Source organism: Pogoniulus pusillus, chromosome 14, assembly GCF_015220805.1.
Source record: "Pogoniulus pusillus isolate bPogPus1 chromosome 14, bPogPus1.pri, whole genome shotgun sequence".
Lineage (NCBI taxonomy): Eukaryota > Metazoa > Chordata > Aves > Piciformes > Lybiidae > Pogoniulus > Pogoniulus pusillus.
This window is the reverse complement of record NC_087277.1, coordinates 6,993,371-7,020,053: the sequence shown is the minus strand read 5'-3', so window position 1 is coordinate 7,020,053 and position 26,683 is coordinate 6,993,371. Positions and strand designations below refer to the sequence as shown.

The following is a 26,683-nucleotide window of genomic DNA, read 5'->3' as shown; positions in this document are numbered from 1 at the left end:
CTTTGGAAATTCTGACATTCCTTCTTAACATTTCACTGCATAATAAATCCTGTATTTGTATGTGAGGCACCGTTGAGTATTGATTTCCCCTAATTCACATTCTACACTTTAATGAGTTAAAGTTTGCAGTTAATGTCACAAACTTTTGCTTTGGGTATTACAATTTTGTTTTGTTTTGTTTTTTCTTATGTGAAAAACAAAGTAAAACTGGACACAAATACTGTTTAGATAAATTCTGGATGATATAAAATAATTTTAATGCTATTTACTATTTTTCTTTGGATTCTTCTGATTCGCTTTTGCTTTTGTTAAGGCACACATTACTAGGGGCAGTCCATTTCATTGCACTGCCGTTTCTGAAACAAAGAATAGTTGCTACAGGGAGACTGTTTTGAGTAGTGTTTAATTTAAATATGTTCTTGCAGCAGTCTCTTGGCTGTTAAATTTTGTAATTCAAGCATCTGTCATTCAGAGCTCACTCCCTGGCAAAGCAAATCTTAGGTAGCAGAAGCATTTATATTGTGGGCTGGTAGCGGTGGTGTATTGATTAAATTGGACGTTTTCAAGAATGGTAAAATAACTGTAACATGTAATTTACCCCTTCTTTGTTATTTTGCTAGGTGGGTTTTCTGAATGATGTATAACAAAAGAAAATAAAACTGAGTGCTTCTAGTTAAGGTACTGTTCATTCTAGATGATTTGTTGTCTGCAGGTGAACTTTATTAGTACGTGCAATCTAATCTAACAGCCAAGGCATGGGAGGAGTCCCAACTGTTCCTCTGTATACTTGGCTGCATGTTCCTGCCTCCTCCCTCATATAGGATCTAGCGATTGCATGGCCATGACATGAGTCAGATTAGTTTGTTGATCCATTGGAGAGTGAATCCAACAAGTTGATGCAGCTCACATAGCTGGAGGAAGAGGACGATTGAGTAGGGAACACCCATTTCAGCAGCAGTTAAGAATAAAGAATTGAGTGTAACATGAAACAGTGTAAGTTTTGTTCTTGTCTGTCTTTGTTGTCTGTTAACACATCGGAGAGTTTATTTTATCATAAAATGATCAAGAGCTGTAAATATTACTGGGATGATTTGTTTTATTTTAACTAAATATCTAGATAACATGTCAGATACGCTAATTCTGGAATAAGGCTGAGCAAAATATTATCCGTACCACAGATGTAGACTTAATTGTCAAATCACATAGAAATGCTGAATAACTGTTGTATTTCTCATTAGAAAAAGAACTAAATTTGAGCTCAAAAAAACACATGAACCAACTAAGTAAGTGATACTTAGCTTGAGATTCCTTCAAATTGCTGTCATGGACAAGGTAGTGTAAACAGGTAATGATTTATAGACCCTATCTTACAAATTTCTGCACGCACCTTTTCCGCACGCACTCATTCCAACCCTCCCCACTTACACTTCCACTGTACTCACCTTACCTTATCAAGTATCAGGAAGGGCTGAACTCAGGATGTGAATGCTTTAGCACAGCTTCTCTTCTGTTCAGTGAGCGCTCAAAGTGGGACAACAAAATAACGAGCACATTGGAGATAATTTTTCATTTGAATAGTCTTGAACATTTCCAGACCTAGCATCAACCTAAGTTTCTAGCCAGACAATAAAAAAGCTTAAGGTCAGGCAGCTTCTGCAGGAATCTTCCAAACGTTTAAAAAGCTTTACAGCACTGAACATTTCTGACATGGCTACAAAACAAGGACAGGTGGCAGAATTGTTTTGTTTTTTAACTTACATTCTCTTGGTAGCAGAGAAACTGTTTGGAAGGTGGATCACGTTCTTGGTTCATTCAGGACCTGTTTGTCTCTACCAACAAATAGCTTTATAACATCACAAGTACAAATACAACATTTCAAATGAGCCAACTTAAAAAAAAAATCTGGATTTTTTTTTCTTCACCATCTCCAGTACCACTGAGTTCTCTCACCAGAGAAAGCAGACAGAAGACTCTCAGCCACAATATGTTCAGTCACTGTTTCTAAATGTGTTTAAGAATGCTCAGCTAAATAACAGGTAACCTGGCTCCCCTTAGCGGAGAGGCCAGCTAACAGGATGCTTGGAGTATTAAGGCAGGCAAGGTCACCTACTGCACTGACTTTGCTTTCTTACTAGCAAAAGGAGAAAGGAAGAAATATCAAAGCCAAGTATAAGTACCCTAACAAAATCCAGCAGCTTCTTGTGATCCACCAGTTTTGTAGTATGCTTGGTCAAGAATTTGTGTACAGATGCAACTCAGAAGCATTTCTGAAACTGCTCTTTAAGATGAAGGTAACTTGACACTCATAACTCCCAGAATTAATGGAACTTACAGACAATCACATCCAGGGCTTTCTGTGTCACAGAATGCTCTCTGCTCGAAGAACTCTGCTGGTAAATTCATTTCACTTGGCAGACTAGATTTTTCTAAATCACAAATATTAAGTTCAGTACATGAAGAGAATTTAGAGGATATGAGACTAACAGCAAAGCTGCTGCTAGCCAGGTGGTACTTTGCATGAAAGAGAATTTAGAAAATACTGGCTTCACTGGATTAGGACTGAGTTTGGATAAGGCTGAATGCCCTGAAAAAGGAAGGACTGAAATAAAAGGGAGATGTCCAGTTCTGGGCCCCCCACTTCAAGAGGAACATAGAACTGCTTGAGAGAGTCCAGCACAGAGCCATAGAGATGGCTAAGGGAATGGAACATCTCTCTTACAAGGAGAGCCTGAGGGAGCTGGGGCTCTTTAGCTTGGAGGAGACTGAGAAGTGACTTCATTCATGTTTATAAATATGTAACGGCTGAGTGCCAGGAGAATGGAGCCAGACTCTGCTCGGTGATGCCCAGTGTCAGGATAAGGGGCAGTGGTGGAAGTTGAAGCACAGGAAGCTTCATGTAAACATGAGAAGGAATTTTTTCACTATGTGGGTGACAGAACACTGGAACAGGCTGCCTGGGCAGGTTGAGTAGTCTCCCTCTCTGGAGATACTCAAAACCCTCCTGGACATGTTCCTGTGAGACCTGCTCTAGGTGTTCCTGCCCTGGCAGGGGGGTTGGACTGGATGATCTTTCGGGGTCCCTTCCAGCCCCTGACATTCTGTCAAAATAATTTTTGTGTCAAAATAATATTTTGGTCATGTGTACAGCTTCTATTTGGTTTAGTTGGGGTGGGCTCCCCTCCTACCCCCAGCTGATCTGAGTTATTAATAACTTTTGCATCACTCACAATCAAAGTATTATGAAGCTGCATTGTAAGGTAGAATATTTGCAGCACTTCTTTGGAACAGCAGTTGAAACTTGCCTGCTCTTTCTTAAAACTGAACAAACATGAGTGACCCCTCTGCACCTCTCTGTTTTCACTGTGTCAGAGGTGGTCCCTTTCTTTATCCTTTCTTCTCCTGGAACCTTTCATTGCTTTTCTGCAAGGTGTGAAGGAGCAGGACACAAATCTAATATAAACACCTAATAATTTCATGTGCTTCATATTGCAATTCTATTTCTGCGTGATAGATTCTTTGTCTTGTGCACAATTTGTATCATGATACTACTCAACCACATTTTTCATGGTCTCTGTTTTCCCTAGCTGACCACATTACATTTATTTGTTTCCCATTTTTGTTTCATGTCTTGTGTTAAGTACATGTAAAACTGTTTTTATTGTTGTAATAAAGACTATTATGCAAAGGTAGGTGGGATAGAAGGGCTTTGTACTGAGAGAGTTCTCAGCAACACAGTTTGTATTAATGTGTGGTCTATTTGGTACAAAATTTTCAGTGCTTTTGTGATGGTATGAAACATTTTAATCACTTTTGATTCTCCTACAAAAATTTGATCTGAGGTGAAATAGGTTTGGGTCTGGATATTACTACTTCATCTTTTCTTTTTGACTAACCAGGTGCCCAGTAGTCTATTTCTTCTTCTGATTTTTGTCCCAGGTTTGATGTACAATTGTTTAGTGACCAAGCTCTGTTTCCACTGTCGGCATTGTTCGTACCATTTATAACACTGTGTAAAATTCTGCCTCTCTTTCATCAGTACTAATGGAAGTGAATGATAGTATGAGGTGATGGAAACATTTTATTTCCTAAACACTTCTCAGTTTGCTATTGATTTTGGTTACTCTGGAGGACTGATCTTTCACAGCTGTTGCAAAATGTGAGTGAGTTCTTTTCTCTGCTCTGCAGATATCTGTTTTTTTCTAAACTCTCCATGGCACAAAAGAGTCTTTTTAAAATGTCACAAATATAAAGGAATTTAAGCTGGCATTAAATGTAAACATTTTGCTGTCGTTGTTTATGGAAAAAATTGAAAGTTTAGGAATGACAGGGTAAAAAAAGATAAATATTGAGCAACCTTCTTAGAGAAGCAGGAGTACCAATTGCACAGAGTTTATTCTTTGTGAAATACCTTGCATTCACTTTTATCAGTTCCTACTTGAAAATACTTTGGGCTTTACTCTTCTATAATTACAGTAACTATACCTTTTACTGTCTACTTTTGTTTTTTTGCAAACAGGCTTTGTCAAATGTAGTGATGTATGGATAAATTAAATGTTGTAAGCTTGGTGTGTTCTAAGACTAGTGAAAACTATGTATGTCTACCTAGTTTTATCTTGCTGTACATGCATATATATGTCTATATAAATATGCTTAGAAAAATGGTTGCATATGCATAAAATTGCCTAAAGCCCTCTGTGATATAAAATACAAGGATAGGTTTTAAATGAGATAACTTTGCTTTTAGAAATCATTTTCCACTGAGAGTTAGCACTGGACATTAATGCATACATATGGAAGCACAATGTTGATTCAGATGGAAGAGGAAATATCAATTTAGATTGAGGAATGTGTTCCCTATAATCCTCCCTGTTCTCAGTTATTCTTATAGAGCTCATAGCGATGGAGCGGGAATACTAACTTCGGTAGCAGATGTGAGCCTGAAGCTTATTACATGTTTCACCAGATGTTTCATTTATCTTTAGGGCAACCTTCTGGTTTGTTTTTCATATCAAACACTGTGAGAAATAAAATTCAGAATGTATTTTAAACATGTTATGGGTATTTGGAGATAAAGGAATCCTTTAATAATCTGAGGAAGCATTGTAATGTCTCATTTCAAATATATATTTCTTTCAAACTGGTTCAGCAAGATACTTTATAATTCCATGTATTAATCCAGTTTGATTTACACTAAGATTGTTTGTTAAAGATAATGTAACCCTAAATGGAGCAGATTTGGGTTTTTTAATATAAGGTCATTGTCTACTTTTGTATTTCTTTATTAACAGTTCCTGGGATTTTAAGATCTTACATATTTGCTGTTCAAATTTGTTTACAGCTTAAAGTAACCTTTTGATTGAAGAAGCTTCAATGTTTTCAGTAATAACCATGAATCTCAATAAGAGACCCCTTAGACAGAAGGATTCATTTGGTAGTTGTGGAAAGATAATGATCTTTGGGCTGCCTCTGTGGCTCACTGTTTTTGTTTTTGCACAGTGGCCACTACCACTGTGCAGAATAAGAGATCAGAAATTCAACTGTTTTCCAGCACCTGCTCATGTACTTAAAGCTCTGCTGTCCTTGATGCGCTTTAGTTATTGGATAGTCCTAAAGCTGATGTGTGTTTGGTGGCTGTTCATGAAGGTTTTTGCACTTGTGACTTGCAGTTCAGGAGTATAACAAAAGCATTTTTTTCCAGGTCTTACCAGGTGAAAGTTGTAGGGACCAGCCAGTGAGGTATCTGCGAAGTCTCTCTAGGGATTTTGCTCATCAAGCACACTTAATGACGCTGGTTATCAGGCACCATCTCTGCCTTCTGTTTTTTCTTTCATCAACATATTGGTTTCCTGAAAAAGAAGTATGTTGTTCAACAATAACAACAACAAAAAGTAAATTTTTAATCAGTTTCAACTGAAAGGTAGGTAGGAGGCAAGTGAACACTTAAATCTGACTCTGTGTTACACTTGAGTTCTGGAAAAAGATGTCAGACTTTGCAAAATCAAACAAAGATTGAGTGCAATTCCTGCACTTGAAATGTAGTATTGGAAAAGTTCTTTATTGCTCTTGTCCTTGAAAGTAGTTTTTGAAGCCTTGTGTAAGATGGAGCAGGTCTTAACAAAGGCTATTCTGTGTACGTGCTCTTCGATTTGTGGCTCTCTCCTTTGTGCTGTGCAAACGTCTCTTCCCCTTTGGGACTTAATTACATAGCTTTCTTGTAACAGCTACGATTGCTTACATAGAAAAGTAATATCAGGAGAATTTTTTGTGTATTTATAGCTATCACTTAAACCAACAGCTGGCTACCAGAGTCAGCGTGATGTGATTCAGCAGCTGCTCTCCAAAACATAACTGGGAAGTCTATTTTAAAGGCCAATGGATGTATCGCTCAGTCTGTTTTCTCTTCTTCCTCATGCTTCCATAGTAAGAAAGGAGACCTTGATGCTCTACTTGCATTGCTGTGTGCCTTTGTGGGGATAGAGGAGAAGAGAGAATGTTGCTTGGGCTCTGCTTTTCCTTTAAAAGAAAACAGTGGAATGGGGAAAGCTCCAGTTGTGTTGGTGTGATTATATAGCTAATTCAGCCAGTTGCCTAAAAGTCTCACTGAAGAGTTGTCCATTGTATCAAATGGTATCGTTTACTGTGGACCGAGTTATGGTGGGTCCCTGGGGAAGTCTGGATCTGTGGAATCATTGTGAATTCAGCTCTCCCACACTGAGATTTTGGTTGTGCAATTGTCAGCTTGTTGAGTAGTTTTGACTTGCAAGACTCTGAGGCCATTTTCCACATGGAGTCTTCTAACCCAGGAAAGGAGTGGGACACTTGCTTCCAAGACTCCTCAACTCTAAATGTAAAAATTCAAGAAAGGTTATTTACAGAAATGCAGACTTGGACTCTTAAGCTAAACAATAACTGAAACTATTCACTATGCATTAAAAAGAAGTTCTTTTATTATGTACCAGCTAATGTAGTCTAGCTGGTGTTTATGCTTAAGGACTCCACACACACCACAAGCTCTATGTGGATATATTAATGGATCTAATAAGCATGCTGTGGCTCACAGTCTTCCTACAGAAAGAAGGAATTTTTACTTATTTTCAGTACCCTTGAGCATGTTCTTGTGATAAAATATGGAGGAGCTATTAGAAACACAAATTGCAGTTTTTAAGGAGCTGTTTGGAGGCTCTGGGAACGGTACATTCATTTTTCATATGAGGCATAGAAAACCTGACAAAGTTTGCAGTGTTTCCTGCTGGCTCTTGGTTCTGTAATTGTGATACAGAAAAGTAAATAGGGAAGTTTAAAATAATTATTTTATGTAAACAGAAATTGAGCTTAATCTTAATTACCACCTTTCCAGATACTTCAGAGTTGTCACTGGTCAGGTCATTCAATGTCTGTTGTTCTGAACTGTTTTCTGATATGAACATGCATCTATGGCAAGTACATTTTTGGTTTTCAGTAAAATGCTTCAGAAAATAGAATTCTTTGTAATATTTTGCAGAGAATAGATCTTCAACAGCTCACCTGAATTTTATTCTGATTATGTTAGTATTTAAGAGAATTCACTGACTTGGGCTGCAAAAGTATTTCTCAGTCTTGTTTTAAAGGCATTTTTAAACAGAGGAGATCACGGTCAGTGTGAGATGCTTTTGAATTTGTATTTCTTTCTGCCATGTTTCCCCATCTGTTGAACAAAATGAATTCTCTAGGCCTTTCTTTTCAAGTCCTCTTGACATTGCAGTTCAGTGTTATTCAGTGCTTGGCTTTGTTTCCTTTCTGTCCTTTGACAGTTCTGTATTTTCATGTTTGCTTACCGTATTGAACTGCAGTTGCAAATCTAAGCACAATTTGTGAAGCAAAATAGTTTTGGACTGGCTTACCCATGTTAATTTTTTGAAACCATTTCTGTTGTATTTTTGACATTCAATGAGAGTGGCTAAAATAAATATAGACTGTGGCTGTTAACCAAGGATTTTTTTGTACCTATTGTGACTAGTGCCTTGTTTGCATTTGAAAAAGTATTTAGGTTGAATCCTTTGAGAATTTTATAGTGCTCTGCATAATTGCTTTTAAAGTTTTCAATAACTAACTAAATGATGAATGCAGAATGAAAAATAAATGCTTTTGAAACACAAAAAGTCTCCTTTGAAATTTCACACTATGGTTGGTTGTTTCTAAAAGCTTGTGCTTTACTCAAACCAAACTTTAGGTTACTTAAATCACCATAATTTTTCTTAGTATGTAGCAGAACTTTGGGGAACTTGGACTCTGGAATGTAAACAACAAAAAAACCCCAACAAACAAACTAAACAACAGTATTTTATGTGACTTTAATTAAGGTTTGGTGTTTTTTTGATTATTTGGTTTTTTTTACCATGTTCTAAGTTAAGCCATCTTTTCCACTTACAGAATCACTGAAGAGCTCATGTTGGAAGGGATGTGTAGAGGTCTCTGGTCCAATACCTCTGTTCAAAAGCAGAGCCAACTGGAACAGATTGCTTAAGGATTTATACATTTGGTTTTTAATCATCTATGAGGATGGAGATTTCGCAGCTCTGGACAGCCTAATCTAAAGTTTGTCCCAACCCCACAGCTTTTTATTTAGAAAAAAATGAAAAAAAGAAAAGGAGGAAAAAGAAGGTTATTTTTTGACTCCTTAATTTTAAGATGAATTTCCTGTGCCCATTACCTCTAATCCTATCTTTTTACACCATTGAGACGAGTCCAAGTCATTCTTCTTTATGTCCCTGTCCCTTCCCTGCTGAAGTATTTATGCACATGATTAAGATTCCCTGGAGCCCTCTCTTCTCTAGACTGTGCAGCCTCAACTCTCTCAGCCTCTCCTTTTATGATAGATGTCCCTATCCCAAGTCATCTTCCTGGTCTGTTTCTGAACCCTGTCCAATAAGATCATGTCTGTCTTGTACTGGGGATCCTAGCACTGGACACAGCACCCCAAATGCCTGCCACCAGTGCCCCTTCACCTGCTAGTAATGCTCTGCTGAGTGCAGCCCAGGAGGCTGTTGGCCTTTGCTTCAAGGGTATGTTGCTGGCTTAGAGTCAACATGGTGTCCACTAAGACCCCCAGGGTCTTTTCTGCAGTTGCTTTCCAGCCAGTCAGCCTCAGTATATGCCTGGTGCCTGTTGTTAATTCCTCTTCAGAAGCAGACTTTGCATTTCCCTTTACTGAATTTTAAGATTCCTTTCAGACTATTTCTCAGGTCTGTTGAAGCCTCTCTGGATGTCAGCACAAATCTCTAGTGTATCAGCTGCTTCTCCCAGTTTTATATCAGTGCACGCTGGCTGAGGGTGCACACTGTCCTATCATCCAGGTCATTAAGGATGATGACAGATGAGTGTTGGACCAGGTATTGACCCCTGGGGCATACCACTAGTGGCTGGCCTCTGGATGGACTTTGTGCTGCTGATCCTGCACACCTCATCATCGTATTGTTTATCTGCAGTCTGTTTGGATAGTATGAATCTTGATGAACTTTTTTCCCTTCAGATTTAATTCAGCTTTGTAAATATAATTTAGTTATGAAGGCTTTTTGGCAGTCAGTGAAATACAGGTTACCACCAAGTGATTCATCTTTGCCTCAAACAGGGCTGTTTTGCTTTGGAGCTGTGTTCAGATTAAATGGTAAATGCTGTCCCAAGGGTTTATAATCTTCAGAGAAGAAACAGGAATGGAAAGAATTGACTTGTAGAGCCCTCATCAGGTGGTCCTTCAGCTAAGTGAGCAGTAGGACTGTAGCCTTCTGCCTCCAGCTCTGATGTACTGTATGTTACACTGCTTTTTCTCTTGTTAGAGAATTGATTACAGGTGATCTGTTCCCCTGCTTCCCAACTTTGTTTCTCGTGTACAAAACCTACTTTAAGTTTATAACTTCCTCCTTGGCAAAGTGCACTTCTGCCTGTTTAAACAGGGTGTGAGTTTAGTTCTTGGCCACTTTAAAAGAACAATCCACACTTAGATAGGAAAGTTGCTATGTTGCTGAAATACTAGCTTTGGCTTGCAGAATCCTGCCGTGTGATGTTACAAGCCCTGGAAAGGGGAGAAACTCACTCTAGCTGTCTCATGTAGCTGATCTAAAAGCCATAAGCTCTATGCTCTAAATTTAATGTTCTTAAACTGTTGAGGCTTTTGTTTAAATTGCTTTATATCTTTTGCATTTCAACATAATGCATGATCTCAACTTGTTAGATGCCAGAGGCCGTTTATGAGAAGGCATAACTGTCTTTCACCTCAAATATCTAACCACTTCTGTTTTTATTGTGCCTCTTGCTGTGCTATGGGAAAGACTTTTTGAAACTGAACCTGAATTCATTCTTTCTCTGAGGACACATAGAAGAAGTTATACTAACAGGCTTGCTGTAGAAACTACTGAGTAATAGCAATGGTAGTGCTAGTCAGGAGATACTGTGCAGTGTTGTGGTCTCTAATTGCAACACTAAAATACAGTGAAATAGGAATTTGTGTTTTGGACAGTGGTGTGGATTCATAAGCTGGATTGTTTCTTTCTTTGGGAGAGAGGAGAGTAGAGACAAGCCATGTAGTGCTGTGAACAATCACAGGCTGTCAGGCTTCTGCATGATGTTCATTGCTGAGAAGTTCTCTCTCCACTACTTACTGCTCAACTTGCTTTACAACACCCTTTTTTCATGTATATAAAAGTACAATGATGTGTACCAACATTTAAAATTGTATGCACCTTTAGTTTTGGTTAAATGCATATTTAAATGGGAGAGAGAAGGTGTTTTTATATGTTCTCTATCCTCCTCTTCATTCCCCTCCTGTAAATGGTAATCAGAAATCTGATTTCCTTGTGAAGAAAGTGGGCTCTGTAAGAGACTGTCCTGGGGTCTAGATCCACTCTGTTCATCGCTGTGACTTAACTGATGGACTAGAGAGCACAGGCTGAAAATCTGATGTAGAAATAGTTTGGGGATTTGGGGAAAGTTAATGCATCAGCACAGTTGGGCTGGATTGATTGTGGCCAGTTGAAATGTCATTTAGTTGGACCAGATATAATTTTCTTCATATCCATGTGGAAAGCCTCTGAAGACTAAACAATGCTTGATGAAGTACTTCAGTAGATTCTTGGGTGTTAAAACAAGGACTGGCATTTCTTCTCCAAAAGTGTGGCATGCTAAATTGTGTCTATCTTCCCCAGATTGAGCATTCTGATAAGGTGGTGGGAACTGGGGAAAGAAAAAATTACTTTTATGGTTCATGAGTCAAAATAGTGTAGTTGCTGCCAGTAAGCCTTTCAGAACTACCTGCTGGCTTGCTGTGGTAACTATGTTGTAAAGCTGCAAACCTTGTGTTGAAGTATCATGGTGGAGTTAGGTGGAAATGTGTGCTGCTGTGCCTGAAACCACCACATTTAAATCTCTCTGTACCTCTGTACAAGTGTTTCACTAATTAAATGTTGCACATGATAGTTACTGACTGTTGTGGCAGCAGTCATGTGAAGAAATAGTGCAGTAATATGGATGTGATGTTCTCTAACATTTCTGAGCTGGACTTGGCATCAAAACAGGGTTTCATCTAATGAAGCATAGCATACTTCCTCAACTGGTTAGCTCCAATTTTTTTAACATGTTGCTTTTCTTCTGACATCAGTGCTTATCTGTGTAGGATGAGATCTGTTGAACATTTGTTCCATCAGTTCTGCATGATGATTTTCTGATCAGAATGTCATGTCTTGTAAGCTCTTGCTGCCTGCTATCCTCCATGGCCAGTAAAATTTTTCATCTTCAATACCCTGCTAATGCTGCCGTATGCTGTGTTGACATTTACATTAAGTTATTTGGCTTCAGGAATTAAAGGAGGCTGGCTTTCACATGCAAGAGGGGACTGCCTCTGTCAGAATCTGCAGCCAGCAGATTCCAAAATGATTGTGCCATGACTGGCAGGGAGGACTTGATAGAAAGGCATAGGTTTTCATGAGATAGGAAAATATCTTGTCATCTAATTGCAATAATTGTGCAATCTTATGAACCAATTGTTCTAGTTTGAAGCTATCTGGGACATTTTAGTGAGAGGAATTAGACTATAGGCTGTGAAAAAGAAACAGTGGTGATGTCTACTGCACTCGTAAGCTTGCTAAGATGTATAAAAACGAGAACACAAACAGGATAACACAGTTGTTCTCTGACTTTGGCTGCTTCCCTTCTCTCCCTAACTTGCTGACTGTGTGACTAATCCCTCTGCTTCCTAACCCCCCTGGCTGATTCTCCGAACTTACCTTGAACATAAGGCAAAGTCTGGGATAAGGTACAGGGGAGGAAGGGAGGTGGAAGGGTGGTTGGGAGCCCCTCCTGGAGGCTGAGGGAGCTGGGGTTGTTTAGCCTGGAGAAGAGGAGGCTCAGGAGTGACCTCATTGCTGTCTACAACTACCTGAAGGGACATTGTAGCCAGGTGGGGGGTGGCCTCTTCTGCCAGGCAACCAGCAATAGAACAAGGGGACACAGTCTCAAGTTGTGCTGGGGAAGGTATAGGCTGGAGGAAGTTCTTCACAGAGAGAGTGATTTCCCATTGGAATGGGCTGCCCAGGGAGGTGATGGAGTCACCGTCCCTTGAGGTCTTCAAGAAGAGACTTTCCCCTCTAAGTGCATTAAACACATTTGAAAGTTCAATAGACACTTGTGTGATTTTGGATCAAAAGATGTGATTCGGGGAGTGTAGCTACCATGTTTTGGTAAAAGTTAGAGCATTTCTTGACTGATTCTCTCAGCCAAATGTTTAACGTTTCAGATGGACTAATGGAGATTGCAGCAAACAAACAGCTTGGGTGTCTCTGAACTGATGAAACAGTCTGTAGCAACTGGGTTAAAATACAGCTTGCTTAGTTTGGGATTCTTTTTTTGAGTCTTGATTTACTAGGAGGACAGTTCAGGAAAATTGTTGTGTGAGGGCTGTCTGCTTCGGTGTTCAGATCACATTTTGTGCTCTTGAACCTTATGAACAATGTGAAAGATTCCTCAAAATAGACATAGATATTTAATACCAAGCTATCAGAAAACATCTTCACAAGATGGATGTTTTGGCTTTAAGTAACTTGTTGAAGATGTCCCTCCACTTTCCTGTGCCCTTTAAGTTTTGCAACGCAAACACTTAAGAGTGGTACAAGATACCCAAACTGTGAAGCATTACAAATCCCCCAATATTTTGTCTGCTTTTCAAGAGGAGTTGGGGAACTTAAAAGTCCCCAAACTGCTTACATGAAGTCATTGTTGTTCTTCTTCATTTATGGAAAAGTTACTGATAAAATGAGGCAGAATTGAGATGCACAATGTATGACATTGCTGGCTGTCAAAGTGCAGTGATTGCAAAGTTGCTTTTGTGTCAGTGTCTGTTCCCACTCTGCTCTCATTAGATATGAAAGTCTGTGTTAAATTAAAAAAAAATACTTAAATGATCATGTAATTCATTAATCTTTGAACACCTCCTAGGGTTTTTTTCCAGGTAATAACTTACTTGAACACCTTTAAGACAGAAAATGTCATAAAAATACATTAATCTGATTGACATTTATGTAGGACAGGATTTATATATTCACCACATTTTTTGTGTTATTGTGAACCTAAGTGCTTTGTGACTTGTAGCAATAAGATAGAATCATAGAATCAACCAGGTTGGAAGAGACCTCCAAGATCATCCAGTCCAACCTATCACTCAGCACTACTATCCAGTCAACTAGACCATGGCACTAAGTGCCTCATCCAGGCTTTTCTTCAACACCTCCAGGGTTGGTGACTCCACCACCTCCCTGGGCAGCCCATTCCAATGGCAAATCACTCTCTCTGTGAAGAACTTCCTCCTAACATCCAGCCTGTACTTCTCCTGTGTGCTGTTAATTTAATACTGTGTTAATGCTGTTGGTAGTGTGTCAAGAAAGAGCTTTTAACTGTTGGTTTGGCCTCACTAGACTAAACAAGCAAAAATCAATAGCCAGTGAAAAAGTTTAGCAAGATTTTGTCATTTAAAGGAGGTGCTCAGTCAGATACAAGGTTACTCTAACATATAGTTGGTCTTTGACCATGCCAATTTCCTTTTCATGCCTTAAAGCCTACTTTGCATTTTATCAGCTAGAATGATACTCACTGGACAAAAAAAAATACAAGTGAAAGCTTTAAGGTGCTGAAGTTCATGGGAATGCATTCCTAATTGAAAACATTTGATGCTTTCATTAGACATTTGATGTTTATTAGGAAATGAGATAGCATCTCATCCTTTTACAAGGAAAGCAAGAACTAAGTTGCCCAGCTGGCATTTTTAGTAGTGTAATTTATTACTGTCATGACAGTATAGGCTGTCTGAAACTTTTTTCCTGATAAAGATTTTCATCTTGTGCACAAATCCATCTTCAGTCAACATAAAAATAGTTCTGCAGTCATCCAAATTGTTGCTTAGGTATGGATAATGTTTACCTGCTGTACAGGAGGAGATGGAGGATTCAGTGTTGAGTTTGTATAGGATACTGTGAAGTTGGAGCTTTCTATATAAATGCCAAGAAAACTACTCCAAATATATGGCAGAAAGCCTTCAAAATAGGCTGCCTTTTTTTCTGGTATTTGCTTCTTTGAAAGTCATTGTCAACAAGATAGTGAAAGGATATTGCTTGATTTTGTATTCCATTTCAAGATGCTTAATGTAAAATGTATTTCTGAATTAAAAAATGCTTTTAGAAGCTTCAATTATTTTAATATTTCTAGAAGATAATATTGTATTTTGCTTTTATCCTTTAGGATAATGTAGCAAGCATTAGAAGAGAGTTTTGCAAGTTACTCTGGCAGTTCTGCCTGTCTTCTTTAGACTTTTTGAAGCTCAGGTGTGTTTATTTAAAAACAGTGCAAGTTTCTATTATCTTGAGCTGTATAGAGAATTGTGTGGTCAATGATATTTATTTAGTTTGTCCAAAGGCTTCTCTTGAGTGCTCATTTATGTGTTAATAAAATCATAGAATGTCAGGGGCTAGAAGGGACCTTGAAAGATCGTCTAGCTCAGCCTCCCAGCCAGAGCAGGATCACCTGTACCAGATCATGTAGGAACGTGTCCAGGTGGGTTTTGAATATCTCCATGATATTATAGCTTGATTGGTTTGGTTGCCTCCTATTTCAGTGGTTATGTGCTTAGACCATAGCCCCACGAATGCTGTCAGAAAACTCAGGGAGAGTGCCAGCACATGTGCAGGATGTGGTTTGCTTCCATTTGCTGCTTTCCTCTTGTCCCGTCACGCACATCCCTATGCTCTCCACTGCCTTGTTTTATTCCTTTGGGCTAAAAACTTGTCTTCATCCTCCTTTATTCCCACTAGCAACAGAGCTACACTTTCCCACCTTGCTCTTGTGCTGGCCCACATTTTGGAACCAGCTCTGTAAAGCAGCAAGGTGGTGATGGGCAGTTAGTGCTTGCTTTGGTGTGATCTTCCTCACTCCAGAGCAGTTACCGCTGCCTGTACTGCCAAGCCTCTAGTCATGAGCTCTGGTGGAGACTGTGCAAGAGCAACTGCTGTCTAAAGTGCTAGTAAATTAGCCTGGAGACACACACTTACCTACTGGGTATCTCCAGACAGAAGCATTCTAAACATGTTGGTTTATTTTTGTCATGTCCCTGATGCTTTTCACTGGTCACATTACTGCTTGTGGTACTTTGAGTGTCTCATACTTTTTCTTTAGAGCACAATATCACACAGGGCTAGTAAATGTTAGCAAAGCTAACACTGAGCTGTAATCGAGGTTAAAAATTAATGAGTTGACTGAGCATACACAGTAAATACTTGCTTTATGTTTTCCCTTTTCTCTTTCTCCCCTTCTTTCTCATAAAAGTTTTTGCTTTAGGAAGTGTTAAGACACTATCAAAGCCATGGTTGCTGCAGTGAGCATCTACCCATGAAAAGCACTTGGGCTTGCTCTTACTCAAGTAGTGGCATTGATGGCATAGGTGGACATGGTTATGCAGACTTGCTTTCAGTTTCTCCCATAGGCTATAAAGAAGATGCAGATTTTCAGGTGGTTTGCAGGTTTTCTACCACAGTTGCTAACTTATTAAAAGTTAACAATTCCTTAAATTTAATCCACTTTGGGCAAATATTTTCTGCCTTTTTTTTTTCATCCTTGAATTTATCAAGTGAGATGGAGTTGAATTAAGCTTTTTAACTCACTTTTGGTTTTGTGTTTTTATGATTGATTATAACTCTTGGACTTTTGCCTGTTTTCAGGTGATTTTTTTTTCCCTATCCAGCTACTCACAGTCCCTAGTCTGCTTAGCTTCCAAGTTTAGAGCAGATCAGGTGCTTTTAGCCCAGTACAGAAAAAGTGCATAAAATAGAGTACTGTTTTGTAACACTGACTTGATATTTCAGAAGAGGAAATGAATATTATTGAGGAAGGCAATATTTATTTTTAATTTTTGTTTCTCTCTGAATAGGAGAATTGTTGAGTTGCTGAGCTTGTGCATTTGTCCTGGGAGAAGTGTGAGGAGGTTGGATATAGATAAAAATCTGCAAATATATGCACACTTAAGCTGAAGAAGTATTTTTTAAGCAGTATTTAAAGGCTTTTTCAGATAAAATACTGCCTTTGCTGGAAGTAATTGTGAATCCTTCTTTCTCGTTGTCCATCCTTCTTAGTTGTAATTTTAAGCCAGAGTTAAGTTGATTGTGGTACTAATTATCTGTATCTTCATCATTGGAATGATTATCAATAGATGCAGTCATTGTGATTCGTACTTTTTTTAGACGATCGAGATATGTGTGTGGAGGGAAACTAATTAATCTGTTGTCTCTGTAATACTCTGTGCTTAATTAAATAAATCAGTTTTCCTTCTTTTCAAATGCATATGCTGGTTCCTTGAACTAGCATCTGCTAACTTGCTTTAGTCATTGGAGATAGTGTCTGAATCATACATGTGGTTTGGCAAAGCTTAATATGTATAGGGAAAAACGGAATTTTCTGTGCTGCTAAAAGTACCATGTAGTGTATAGCACTTGTACAGTACACATGGTAGCACTTCAAAAGAGGCAAATTATTGCCTTTAAAATACTGTCCACATTAGTAGTGGTGCTATAAAGGAATGATTAATTGTTTTTTTGACATAGTTTGACCAGAATAAGCAGAATTTGCTGTGTTCATGTTGCCAGCTAAATCCAGAGAACTGTTAGCTCCCTGATGGATGCTCTTTCTTCTGATGGACTTCTGGGCCCTTTGGAATGTAGGCCCATTCTTGAGTAAATTTGGCTGACAAACTCATCTTTTAGTTGGATGCCTAAGATTCTGCAAGCAAATGATATTCATTCTGTTATTAGTGAAGGAGCAGTAAAGGTCCTTGAAAGAGTGACCTGCTCTCATGAAAATGTAGAACTTCTGCTGCTTGAGTTCATCATTTAAGGATAAATATGTTAAATTTGAGTCAAGACACAAATACTTACTTGTGAAATCATGGCTGAAGGCTATGCAGTTGTGGTTCATAGTGTAGAGTTGTTAGCTCCTTTTGTGGTGCTGCCTGTTTGCAGTGGACGCTGCAGCAAAGTGGCTCAGCGGCAATGTGAAACCAGCTTTCAATGTAGGATGTCATGTGTGAAGTTCTACTTTGGGGCTTTTTTGAAGACATGTTGGTTTCTGCTCTTAAAAATCAAATTTCTTTAGGTCTATCAACTTAAAATATATTTTGACAATTAAGACTTTGAGCATCTGAAGTACTATCAAATGTATTGCCTCCAGGCCATCTTTAGTCAATGTTCCACATGTCATAATATTTACCAGCAGTCTGAATGTGGCCAGGCTGAAATGCATCTCATCTGATGGCAACAATGACTGTTCAAGGACTAAATTTTGGCAACACATACATTGATATGTGACCTCCTGAGAACTGGATGTTAATGATTTGTTTATAAAGAAATAAAAATGATACAGTTATAGTGACAAATAAACTTGCACTATGTATAGACTGCAACAAGAATACTTCTTTTGGAATAGCTTTGGAATTAAGCTGTTATTTCAAGAAGGATGTGAATTTGCCAGTTACTTGTAAAGTCTGGTGTCTTAGGTTTGTTTAGATTTCAAGATCATCACATGGATTTTTTTTGTTTCATTTTTTTAGTACTTCAATTGGTTGGACCTATTCTTGCATTAGAAATGACCAAGGATATTGTAAGGTGTTTAAAGAACATGACTGAGTTGCCCCAATGTTACACATTACTGCTCAGTTCTTGGCCTTGTATTTGTTGTTTGGATATATTACTTTCTTATTGGTAAGGTGGTTTGTGTACCTTGTACATGTTAAAACTCAGTTAAAATTTCCAATACTATCAGTATTTTAGGAAAGGAGAAAATGTTTACATTATTTTAGTGTTTGCCTTAGTCCTTTGCAACAAATTTGTTTAAAAGTAATTGAATTCAGGGGTCAAAAATACCCACCAAATTATTGTAATAAGATTTACTGTTTCAGTCAAGGTATTCTCTTAAGCAAAGATTCACATCAGCCACTCATATGGAAGCAAAACACCCACACTGTATAGTTTTGCATTTTTTCTGCTTTTACATGAATCATAGTAACACTTTATAGCTGCATTAATCTCTCCCATTAATTTGCAGACTAACAGAAAAATTAACCTTTTTGAGGAAGGCTTTTAAGAAAAGTAATAACAAAAGAGGCAGTTTTCTGTTCAAAAGAAGTTCATCTTTGGAGAGATGCTCAGGAGATGCATGGTGGCTCAAGAGACAGAGGCTGTGTGTTCTCAATGCAAAAAGCACACTGAGAAGTGTGAGCACAGAGAAGTGCAAGCATAACTGTTGGCATCCCCAAACACATAATTTACTTAAAAATATAGATAAACTGTTTACATGTGTAGAGGATGGGGGGAACATCCTGGTCTGACTGTTCCCCTGCTCTTTTCCTTGCTTTCCTCAGTTTTGGACACCATCAGACTTTGTGGTGCTTTTTAGTGGTACCTTTGTGGTGTGGCATGGGGAAGACTGATTTGAAACAATGAACTCCTTAGAATTGCATGACCATGCTATGTCCAAGCAGACTGAGGATTGGGTAGAAGGAGGGAGTTCTTGCATAGTTTGTGCTGAAATTCTAGATAAAAAGGTGGTGTCTTCTAGACTGGGCAAAAGATGGGAAAGAAACAGCAGTAACAATATCAAGAAAAGCATCTCATGGCTGTTCCCCATTTGTGGAAGCTGGCAGCTTGTTAGAGTTATCTAGCTACTAATACACGTTATAAAATGTATATGTTTGGTTGAAAGAGTTTCCATTTCTCCATGGTGGAGACTGCATCATGTTTTAATTTCTGTGGTTGTTTTCCCAAAGCAGAGATGTTAGCTATTGATGTTTTATTGGGTCTTAGAGACTTTTTCGCCTGTTGCCTTCATTATCATCTAACTGCTAACAGTCATGAGAGGAGGAATTGCTGACTTGAAATCTGGATAGTTTTCAGTAAAATATTTCTCTTCTAGGCCATATCGCTCACACTTGTGTTCAGTTACATAGTGCTGATTGTACCATGTTTAAGGAAAGTAGTTGTCCTGGGACTTGATTACCAGTTGACTGTTAGGTCAACACTTCTAAGGGTATGATATACCTTTATACAGGTTTGTAGAAGATCTGGATGTTTTTATGGGATATTCCTTTTCTGGAGAACCACAAAAATGATTAAGGTAGTTGAACATATTCCTTATGAAGAGAGACTGAGGGAGCTGGGGCTTTTTAGCTTGGAGAGGAGGAGTCTAAGGGGTACCCTCAATAATGTTTATAAATATGTAAGAGGTGAGTGCCAGGAGGATGGAGCCAGCCTCTTTGGTGGTGCTCAGTGACAGGACAAGGGGCAGTGGGGGAAACTTGAGGCGTAGGAGGTTCCATGTGATCCTGAGGAAGAAGTTTTTCATTGTGAGGGTGACAGAGCACTGGAACAGGCTGCCTGGGGCTTTGTGGAGTTCTCCCTTCTGGAGATATTCAGGAACCGTCTGGATGCGTTCCAGCGTGAGCTGCTCTAAGTGATGCTGCTCTGGCAGGGGGGCTGGACCAGATGATCTTTTGAGGTCCCTTCCAGCCCCTGACATTCTATGATTCTATGATTCTTGACCTCTTAAGGGAGAAATGATCTGATTGGGTCAACCACATGATTCCATAGGAATATATTAGTGTCTTCCCATCATTTCATGGTGGTTACTCTGTCTGTGTCTTTAGCTACAGCTATCTAAAAGTTCACACTTCATTCTCAAAAAAAAGTTTTATTTCTTTCAACTGCTTTTTGAAATCTATTTCTTTTCCTTTTCATGACTTCATTTGGCTAGAAAGGATCTAAGCATAATTTCATGTCTTAGCGTGTTGTAGCACATCATGTCAAAAGCAAGTATTGCTTTCCACATAGAGATATCTTTGCAAAACCTTCTCTAACTAAAAAAGTTTATTTTAGCTACATTTAATAAATGGAACATATGCTTTTTCAATTCAAAATCGTGGTCACAGTGGGAGGGTTTTTTTTGTTTGTTCTGGAGGAGGTCTGTGTTTTCTTGTTTCAGTGGTAAAATTCAGAAAGTCAATGCCTTCCCCCCACAACAACCAACAGAACCTTTAAGTTTGAAGTCTGAGCTTCTTTGACAAGATAAATCTTGGCTTTGCTTTTGTGAGAAATGTTGAGATGCTGTCTGCTAAATCATAAGGGCTGCTATGTGAGGACTATCCTTTAAACTGGCCAGTAAATCTGGACTTGTACAATGAAAGTGGGATTAAAATTTATTTTGATCTGGCAAGGAGAAAGATTTTTCAAACTGACCTTGAAATAATTAATTGGTCAGTTCTACTTAGCTGTCTGCCCTGGAGCATGTAGTGACAGCTTAGTTTAGAAGACAGCCAAGTGGTGGAGGCCTTTTCTTTGCTTGCGCTGTTTCATGAGATACCAGACTGTAGCCTGGACGCTTTCATTGTATGAGTTTTGAGCTGTTGTATTATATTTTGGATAAAACACAAATTGGAGGTAATTTATACTAAGAGATTATGAAATAGAATGTAAGCACCAACATGTGGATGAAAAAAGTCTTCAAGGGCTTATACAAGTGTAGATAGATTACGTTAAAAACAGTGAGATCATGGCAGTTTAGTAACAAGGGCCATCAGGCTGCAGAATGTAGTTTGTGCTGTAAGGATGGTAAGTTGGAAAAGTGTAGAATTGTGAAAAAGATCTCCTCATATCTTCAAAGAATATGGATGGACTTTTGTCTGCTCTTGAAAGGACATAAAGTGGGGTCTGAAAACAAAGCACATTCTGTCCTCTATTTGATATTGCTTCATTTCATAATGAAGATCATATTTTCATCTTTGCAAGGAGAAGCTTTGAAAAAATTAGCACAAATGAATGCGTAGGAGGAGTCTGAGTTTTATCTTTTTCAGTTTGCAGCTGCAGGCAAAACCTAAGGGTTGTGTAGTACTGCTGCATTTGATTTCCTATCAGGTGGCTGTGAGCATTGATTCATCTGATAATCACCCTGAAATCACTGCTTCCTTAAATTTAACCATTTTAAAAGGTCTGCTAAGTGATCAGGTGTGTTGATCTGCTCAATGGGATTATGTTAAACTGAATACAGGCAATCTGTTTGAACAAGACATTTTAGAAACAGAATTGATGTGTTGGTATAATGAAGCATTACAGCTGTTGATGTAAAAGAAACCAACCAACAAATACCATAAAATGTTTTCTATTGTCTAAAACAACCTAATGTATGTAAATGTGATATGTATAATATATGCACACATGTATTTATATAGTTCTAAAAAGATGAAACAGTGTTGAAAATCTGAAGGTAAATGCAGTGAAAACTACCTGCCAGCTATAGCTGGTCCCCAAACTCTGGTATTGAAATCATAGTTACGCAAAATTTTACTGCTTAATGACACTCAATATCTGGGTTTTTTATCAGCAAGGGAGGTAGTACACCCTGTAAATGAGATGTAACAGTTTGGTGATCACTTTAGCAATTAATTGCAGCTGAAGAACATTTGCTTACCTAGACTGGTCTTACTCTCATTGTTGGAGGGAGCTTTGGATTTTAATGAAGACAGTCTGGCAATGAATAAACAACCTTCTATGCCATTGCGAAAACTCCTCCAAAATAAAATGCAATTTACTCACTTAATACCAAGCTCTCTCTTGAAATAGTACAAATTGTGTAAGGTTATTTTTTAAGCAGACTTTTTTCTTTAATCTAGTTCAATACCAGATGGAAATGATGCGAAGCCTCCGCCACGTAAACATCGATCATCTTCACGTTGGCTGGTACCAGTCCACATACTACGGCTCTTTTGTCACTCGTGCCCTCCTGGACTCCCAGTTCAGTTACCAGCACGCAATTGAGGAGTCTGTAGTTCTCATTTACGGTTAGTATGAGGTTTCCTTTATTATTCTTTTCCCCTCTTAATATTATTACTACTATTTTTGTATTCTGTCTTTTGCCTGTAAGAGTAGCCTGGCAGGCCTTTTCGAGTAAATACCAACCCTGTGTCTACAGCAGCCTCAGCAGCAGCTAAGTCTAGACAGGGTTTCCTTCTTTCTGTTTATTTTTCTTGCTATCAGAGCCCTGATGTGTACGTTTTGGAATGCTGGAGTAGCTGCTTCATTTTTATTCCTTCATCTCCCCTCCCTCGTCGAAGGGGTGGTGGAACTGGACCAGATGTCTAACAAACCCTGCTTGCTAGCGTGTCTGGCTCTGTACGTGACTGACCAATCATCACACGACTTGCCAAGTTTTTTTTTATACCTCTGACAGAAGCATACAAAACCTGGACTGTTTCTTAGCACAAAGATTTTTTTCTTTTCTGCCTATTTAATGGTGTTTCCTCAAGCTCTCCAGACCAGATGTTCTGTGCTGTATCAGAACCGTAGGCAATTTAACAGCTTTATAGCCTCCCCCTCCCCAAACACTCACAGTTTGCCATATCTGGCAGACTTGCATATAGTTTCCAGCTGAGAAGTAAATGTAACGTCCTGAGTATCTGTCAGAAAAAATACTAATGAATACGATCAATCTTATGAGCTGCCCCAAAATTGTTTCAGTATGTTAACAATTGGATTACAGTAAAGAACAAGTTGTTAAAGTATACTTATATTGGCTGGAAACATTGCATCATCAGACCTTGATGAATTTTCCACTTGTTTCAGTCTATTTTGGTTTTCATTTTATCACCGATTGCTAAAAGTTTTACTGTGTTAAGGTTTCAGACAACATGAATGTTAACACAGCTTTTATTCTCATGTTGGCATGCTTCAGCCGTTATCATGCTGCAAGTGTTAAGCTTCTTTGTCCTAGGAATGTAACAGTTTGTTTAGAAAATTTCCCCCTAAATTCAGTAGGCTATGTCAAGGCAAAACTAATCATTTTATACACCACTTACATTGTTATGCACGTAGCAGCAGGGCAACTTGATCTGAATTAGCTCCTTGCTACTCTAATTTTTTTTTACATTTTTTGTTATTGTATAATGTAGTTTAGTGAATAATTTACAGCAGGAGAAGAAAAAACCTCTTTAAATCTGGTAGCTTTTACATAAATGCTGTGGATAGTTCATATGAAAAGAAAGAAAATTAATTTGACCTTTAATGGGAAAATAATGTTGTGAGTAGATCTCACAACATTGATGTGAGTGGGGGGTCTAAATCCCTGCAATGTTCTTCAACTTAAGTTTATTAATTAGCTTCACTGTACATAGTTGGATGTAATTTATGTTTCAGTACAATAGGTTTACAGCTGTTGTAGTGTCTTTTCTGTGTTGGTTGTCTTAACTTTTTTAATAGGACTCCTTAGATAATTTTCCTACTCTTTATGTCATTCAAGGCAATCTGGGGTTAGCAATAATATGCTTCCTTCATTTTTGATAATAGATCCCATTAAGACTGCCCAAGGATCTTTGTCACTAAAGGCATACAGGCTGACTCCCAAACTGATGGAAGTCTGCAAAGAAAAAGACTTCTCTCCAGAAGCGTAAGTAACTTAAAAGAGTGTTTTGACCTAGGCTTTGCTGAATTACTTGAGAGGCAGAGTGGTACATGGAATGATGAAATACTCTGTTGTAGCAACTGTTGTAACAGGGCATGCTGGGGAAACTGGATTTATACGGGTAGTGATAGGTGTGTACTGATAACAGTGGACTGAGAAGGCATAAAAGTCTGCCTTTGGATACCTAAATAAGGGCTGAGATGATGGAAGTTGAACAGATTTTGGAGGTGGTCACCGGACTGGCTGTAGGGACCATGATGAAGATAGCTGTATCTGGGGAAAGAGTCAAAAATATAGAAAGAGAAATGGAGAAGAGGAAATAGCTGGTCTGTCTTCAAGCTCTTCTGTTATTTTTCCAGAAGGAAAATTGATCAGGTATTCTGGAATAGCTGTTCTTCTGTGTTTATTCCAAATTAACTCCCCCGTGTGGACACAGTCTTCTGGAGTAAAGTAGGATAATTACCATGTTTCAAAAGATTAGCTGCTAGTAATAGATGTAGGCCTTAGCTGTCATCCTTCTCCTCAGACAGCTTGGTGTTCAACAGCAAAAGCACAAGCATTTATTAAACTTTCTTTTGTTGAGGAAAACCGGAATCATTTCATTGCTTGGTGTCTACACATCATATTTTTGTGATGAACAAACAAATCTGTGCTTAGTTTAAAACAAAAAAAAGGGGAGGGCAGGGAGAACACAGTAGGCAAAAGCTTTTATTCCAAAATCCAATATGCATTAAGGATGTATTTCCTTGGAAATGATTAAAATAATTACTGTCTGATTCATTATAAGGCCATAACAATAGTTTCTATTGTAAGATTACAAAAATACCTACTGGAATGTGGTATTTTAACACTTTTGTCAGTGTAAGTTTTGGTCAGTAAAACTTTTAATTATTCAGCTGTTGAGGGAGCTTTTTCTTTGTAGCAGTTAGGGTTTTAAAGGTATTTCAGTGTCATATGGTAACTAACTTTTCACTTCTATTTAAAAAAACCCTGATGGCAGGGAAATGAGTAAAATCTTTTGGAAGGGGCAGAGTTAATCCTGTCAGTTCAGTCTTTTGCTGCAGGCTTTTTCATGTAAGTAATGTATTAGCAAGCAGAGTGACTGCTTGACTTTGGGGAGTTTTTCCTAGAGCAGCTTTTCCTTGTCTTTCTAACTGTGAGGTTTTGCCATGCAAATGCTTTCTTACCAAAACTTGACTCGTGTTTGATTGTGGAAGAGTGAAAAGTTTTTACAGAACTGTCAACTGCTGAAACTACAATTCAACAAAAAAAAAAAAAACAACCAAGAGAGCCACTGCTTGTATTAATAAATATTCTTCAATTCTTTTTTTCACAGCTTGAAAAAAGCCAATATTGCTTATGAAAACATGTTTGAAGAAGTGCCCATCGTAATAAAGAATTCATACCTTATCAATGTGATGTTGTGGGAACTAGAAAAGAAATCTGGAGTAGCCGATAGACATGAATTGCTCAGTCTGGCTAGCAGGTAAGTACTTGTTACAACAATGGATGTATTTTTATTCACTTCCCCAAACCACAGTTTAGCACCTTAGGTGAAATCCCAGTCTTATTACAGTCCATGGAAGCTTTGCCTTGGCTTTTAATAGGGTTAAGACTTTACCCTTCGCGTTCGTTTGCTGAAGGAAAAACTGCATAATAAAGCTATAGCATTTAATTCAAGGGCTGATCTCAGTCTGTAATTCACATATTTCTCTAGTGCTTGAAATGTAGAATCTTCTCAGTACTGTGTGTTTATGTAAAAAAAAATAAAAATACCAGCATTCAGAAAATTCAGGCAAATAGACCTGAGAAGAAAAATTGGTTTTGATAAATATTCCTGAAGTAATTCTATAAATCACTGTAATAAGAGAATAAATCACATTCGTTCTACTTTGGTAGCAGGAAGCATTTGAAAATAAAATGAAATTAAATAATAAAGCCCCTATCAGAGAAACTGCCAGAAATAGTCCAGCTGATTATTATAACAGCTCGCATTCATGGTGTCGGAGTCTGTTACAGAGTTTCTAGAACGATCATAACTTTGTCTAAGAGTAGCTTTTTATTCTTGTTACGCTTTGCTCTGAAAGTACATTTGAAATACTGAAGTAGGCATGACTTGTAGCAGGACTACCAGAAATTTGGTGGTTCTTAAATCTTACACAGCAACTGTTTTGACAGTGAACTGGATTACTACTAGGCTGACCAAAATAATCTGACAGACAAAATGATGCAGTATTTAGCTGCGTGTAGAAACTGAGATGTACTCACTGATAGATTTTTGGGGTGTAACTTTTTTAATGTGAAAGCCAAAATTCTGATTCCTTCTCACAACCAAGTTAGCTGATTAGCTGAATATGACTTACTTCTTTTCTTTTTCCCCTTCCTTCCAGTCCCCCAGTATCACTCCCCGACCTCCCACGTAAGGGGACCCATATTACTGGTCATCCATATATTGTCTTGAGTTAGCAGAGCTCTTCCACTCTATTTTTTTTTTCTTGAGTTTATGTGAATATACTGAATCACAGATAGCTTTTAGAGAAGTTGATCAAGAGAGAACAGGTAAAGGGTTGAACTCTGGCAGCAAATTTGCAAATGTTGCAAGAGATACTGGAGAAAAATTTATGACTAAGTTGTGACTTTGCACCTTGGAATTATTGAAGTGAAGAATTTTTATACACAG

The 26,683-nt window shown here is 38.2% G+C and overlaps 1 protein-coding gene across 1 annotated transcript in view; it reads left to right on the top strand.

Annotated features, from left to right (window-relative positions):
* EIF3H (eukaryotic translation initiation factor 3 subunit H) overlaps positions 1-26,683 on the top strand; it is an 83,541-nt gene that overhangs the window by 42,735 nt on the left and 14,123 nt on the right. Inside the window, exons 3-5 of the mRNA XM_064154178.1 lie at positions 22,220-22,387; positions 23,889-23,988; positions 25,340-25,489. Of these exons, the coding sequence (XP_064010248.1) occupies positions 22,220-22,387; positions 23,889-23,988; positions 25,340-25,489 (418 nt within the window). The remainder of the gene's footprint in view (positions 1-22,219; positions 22,388-23,888; positions 23,989-25,339; positions 25,490-26,683) is intronic.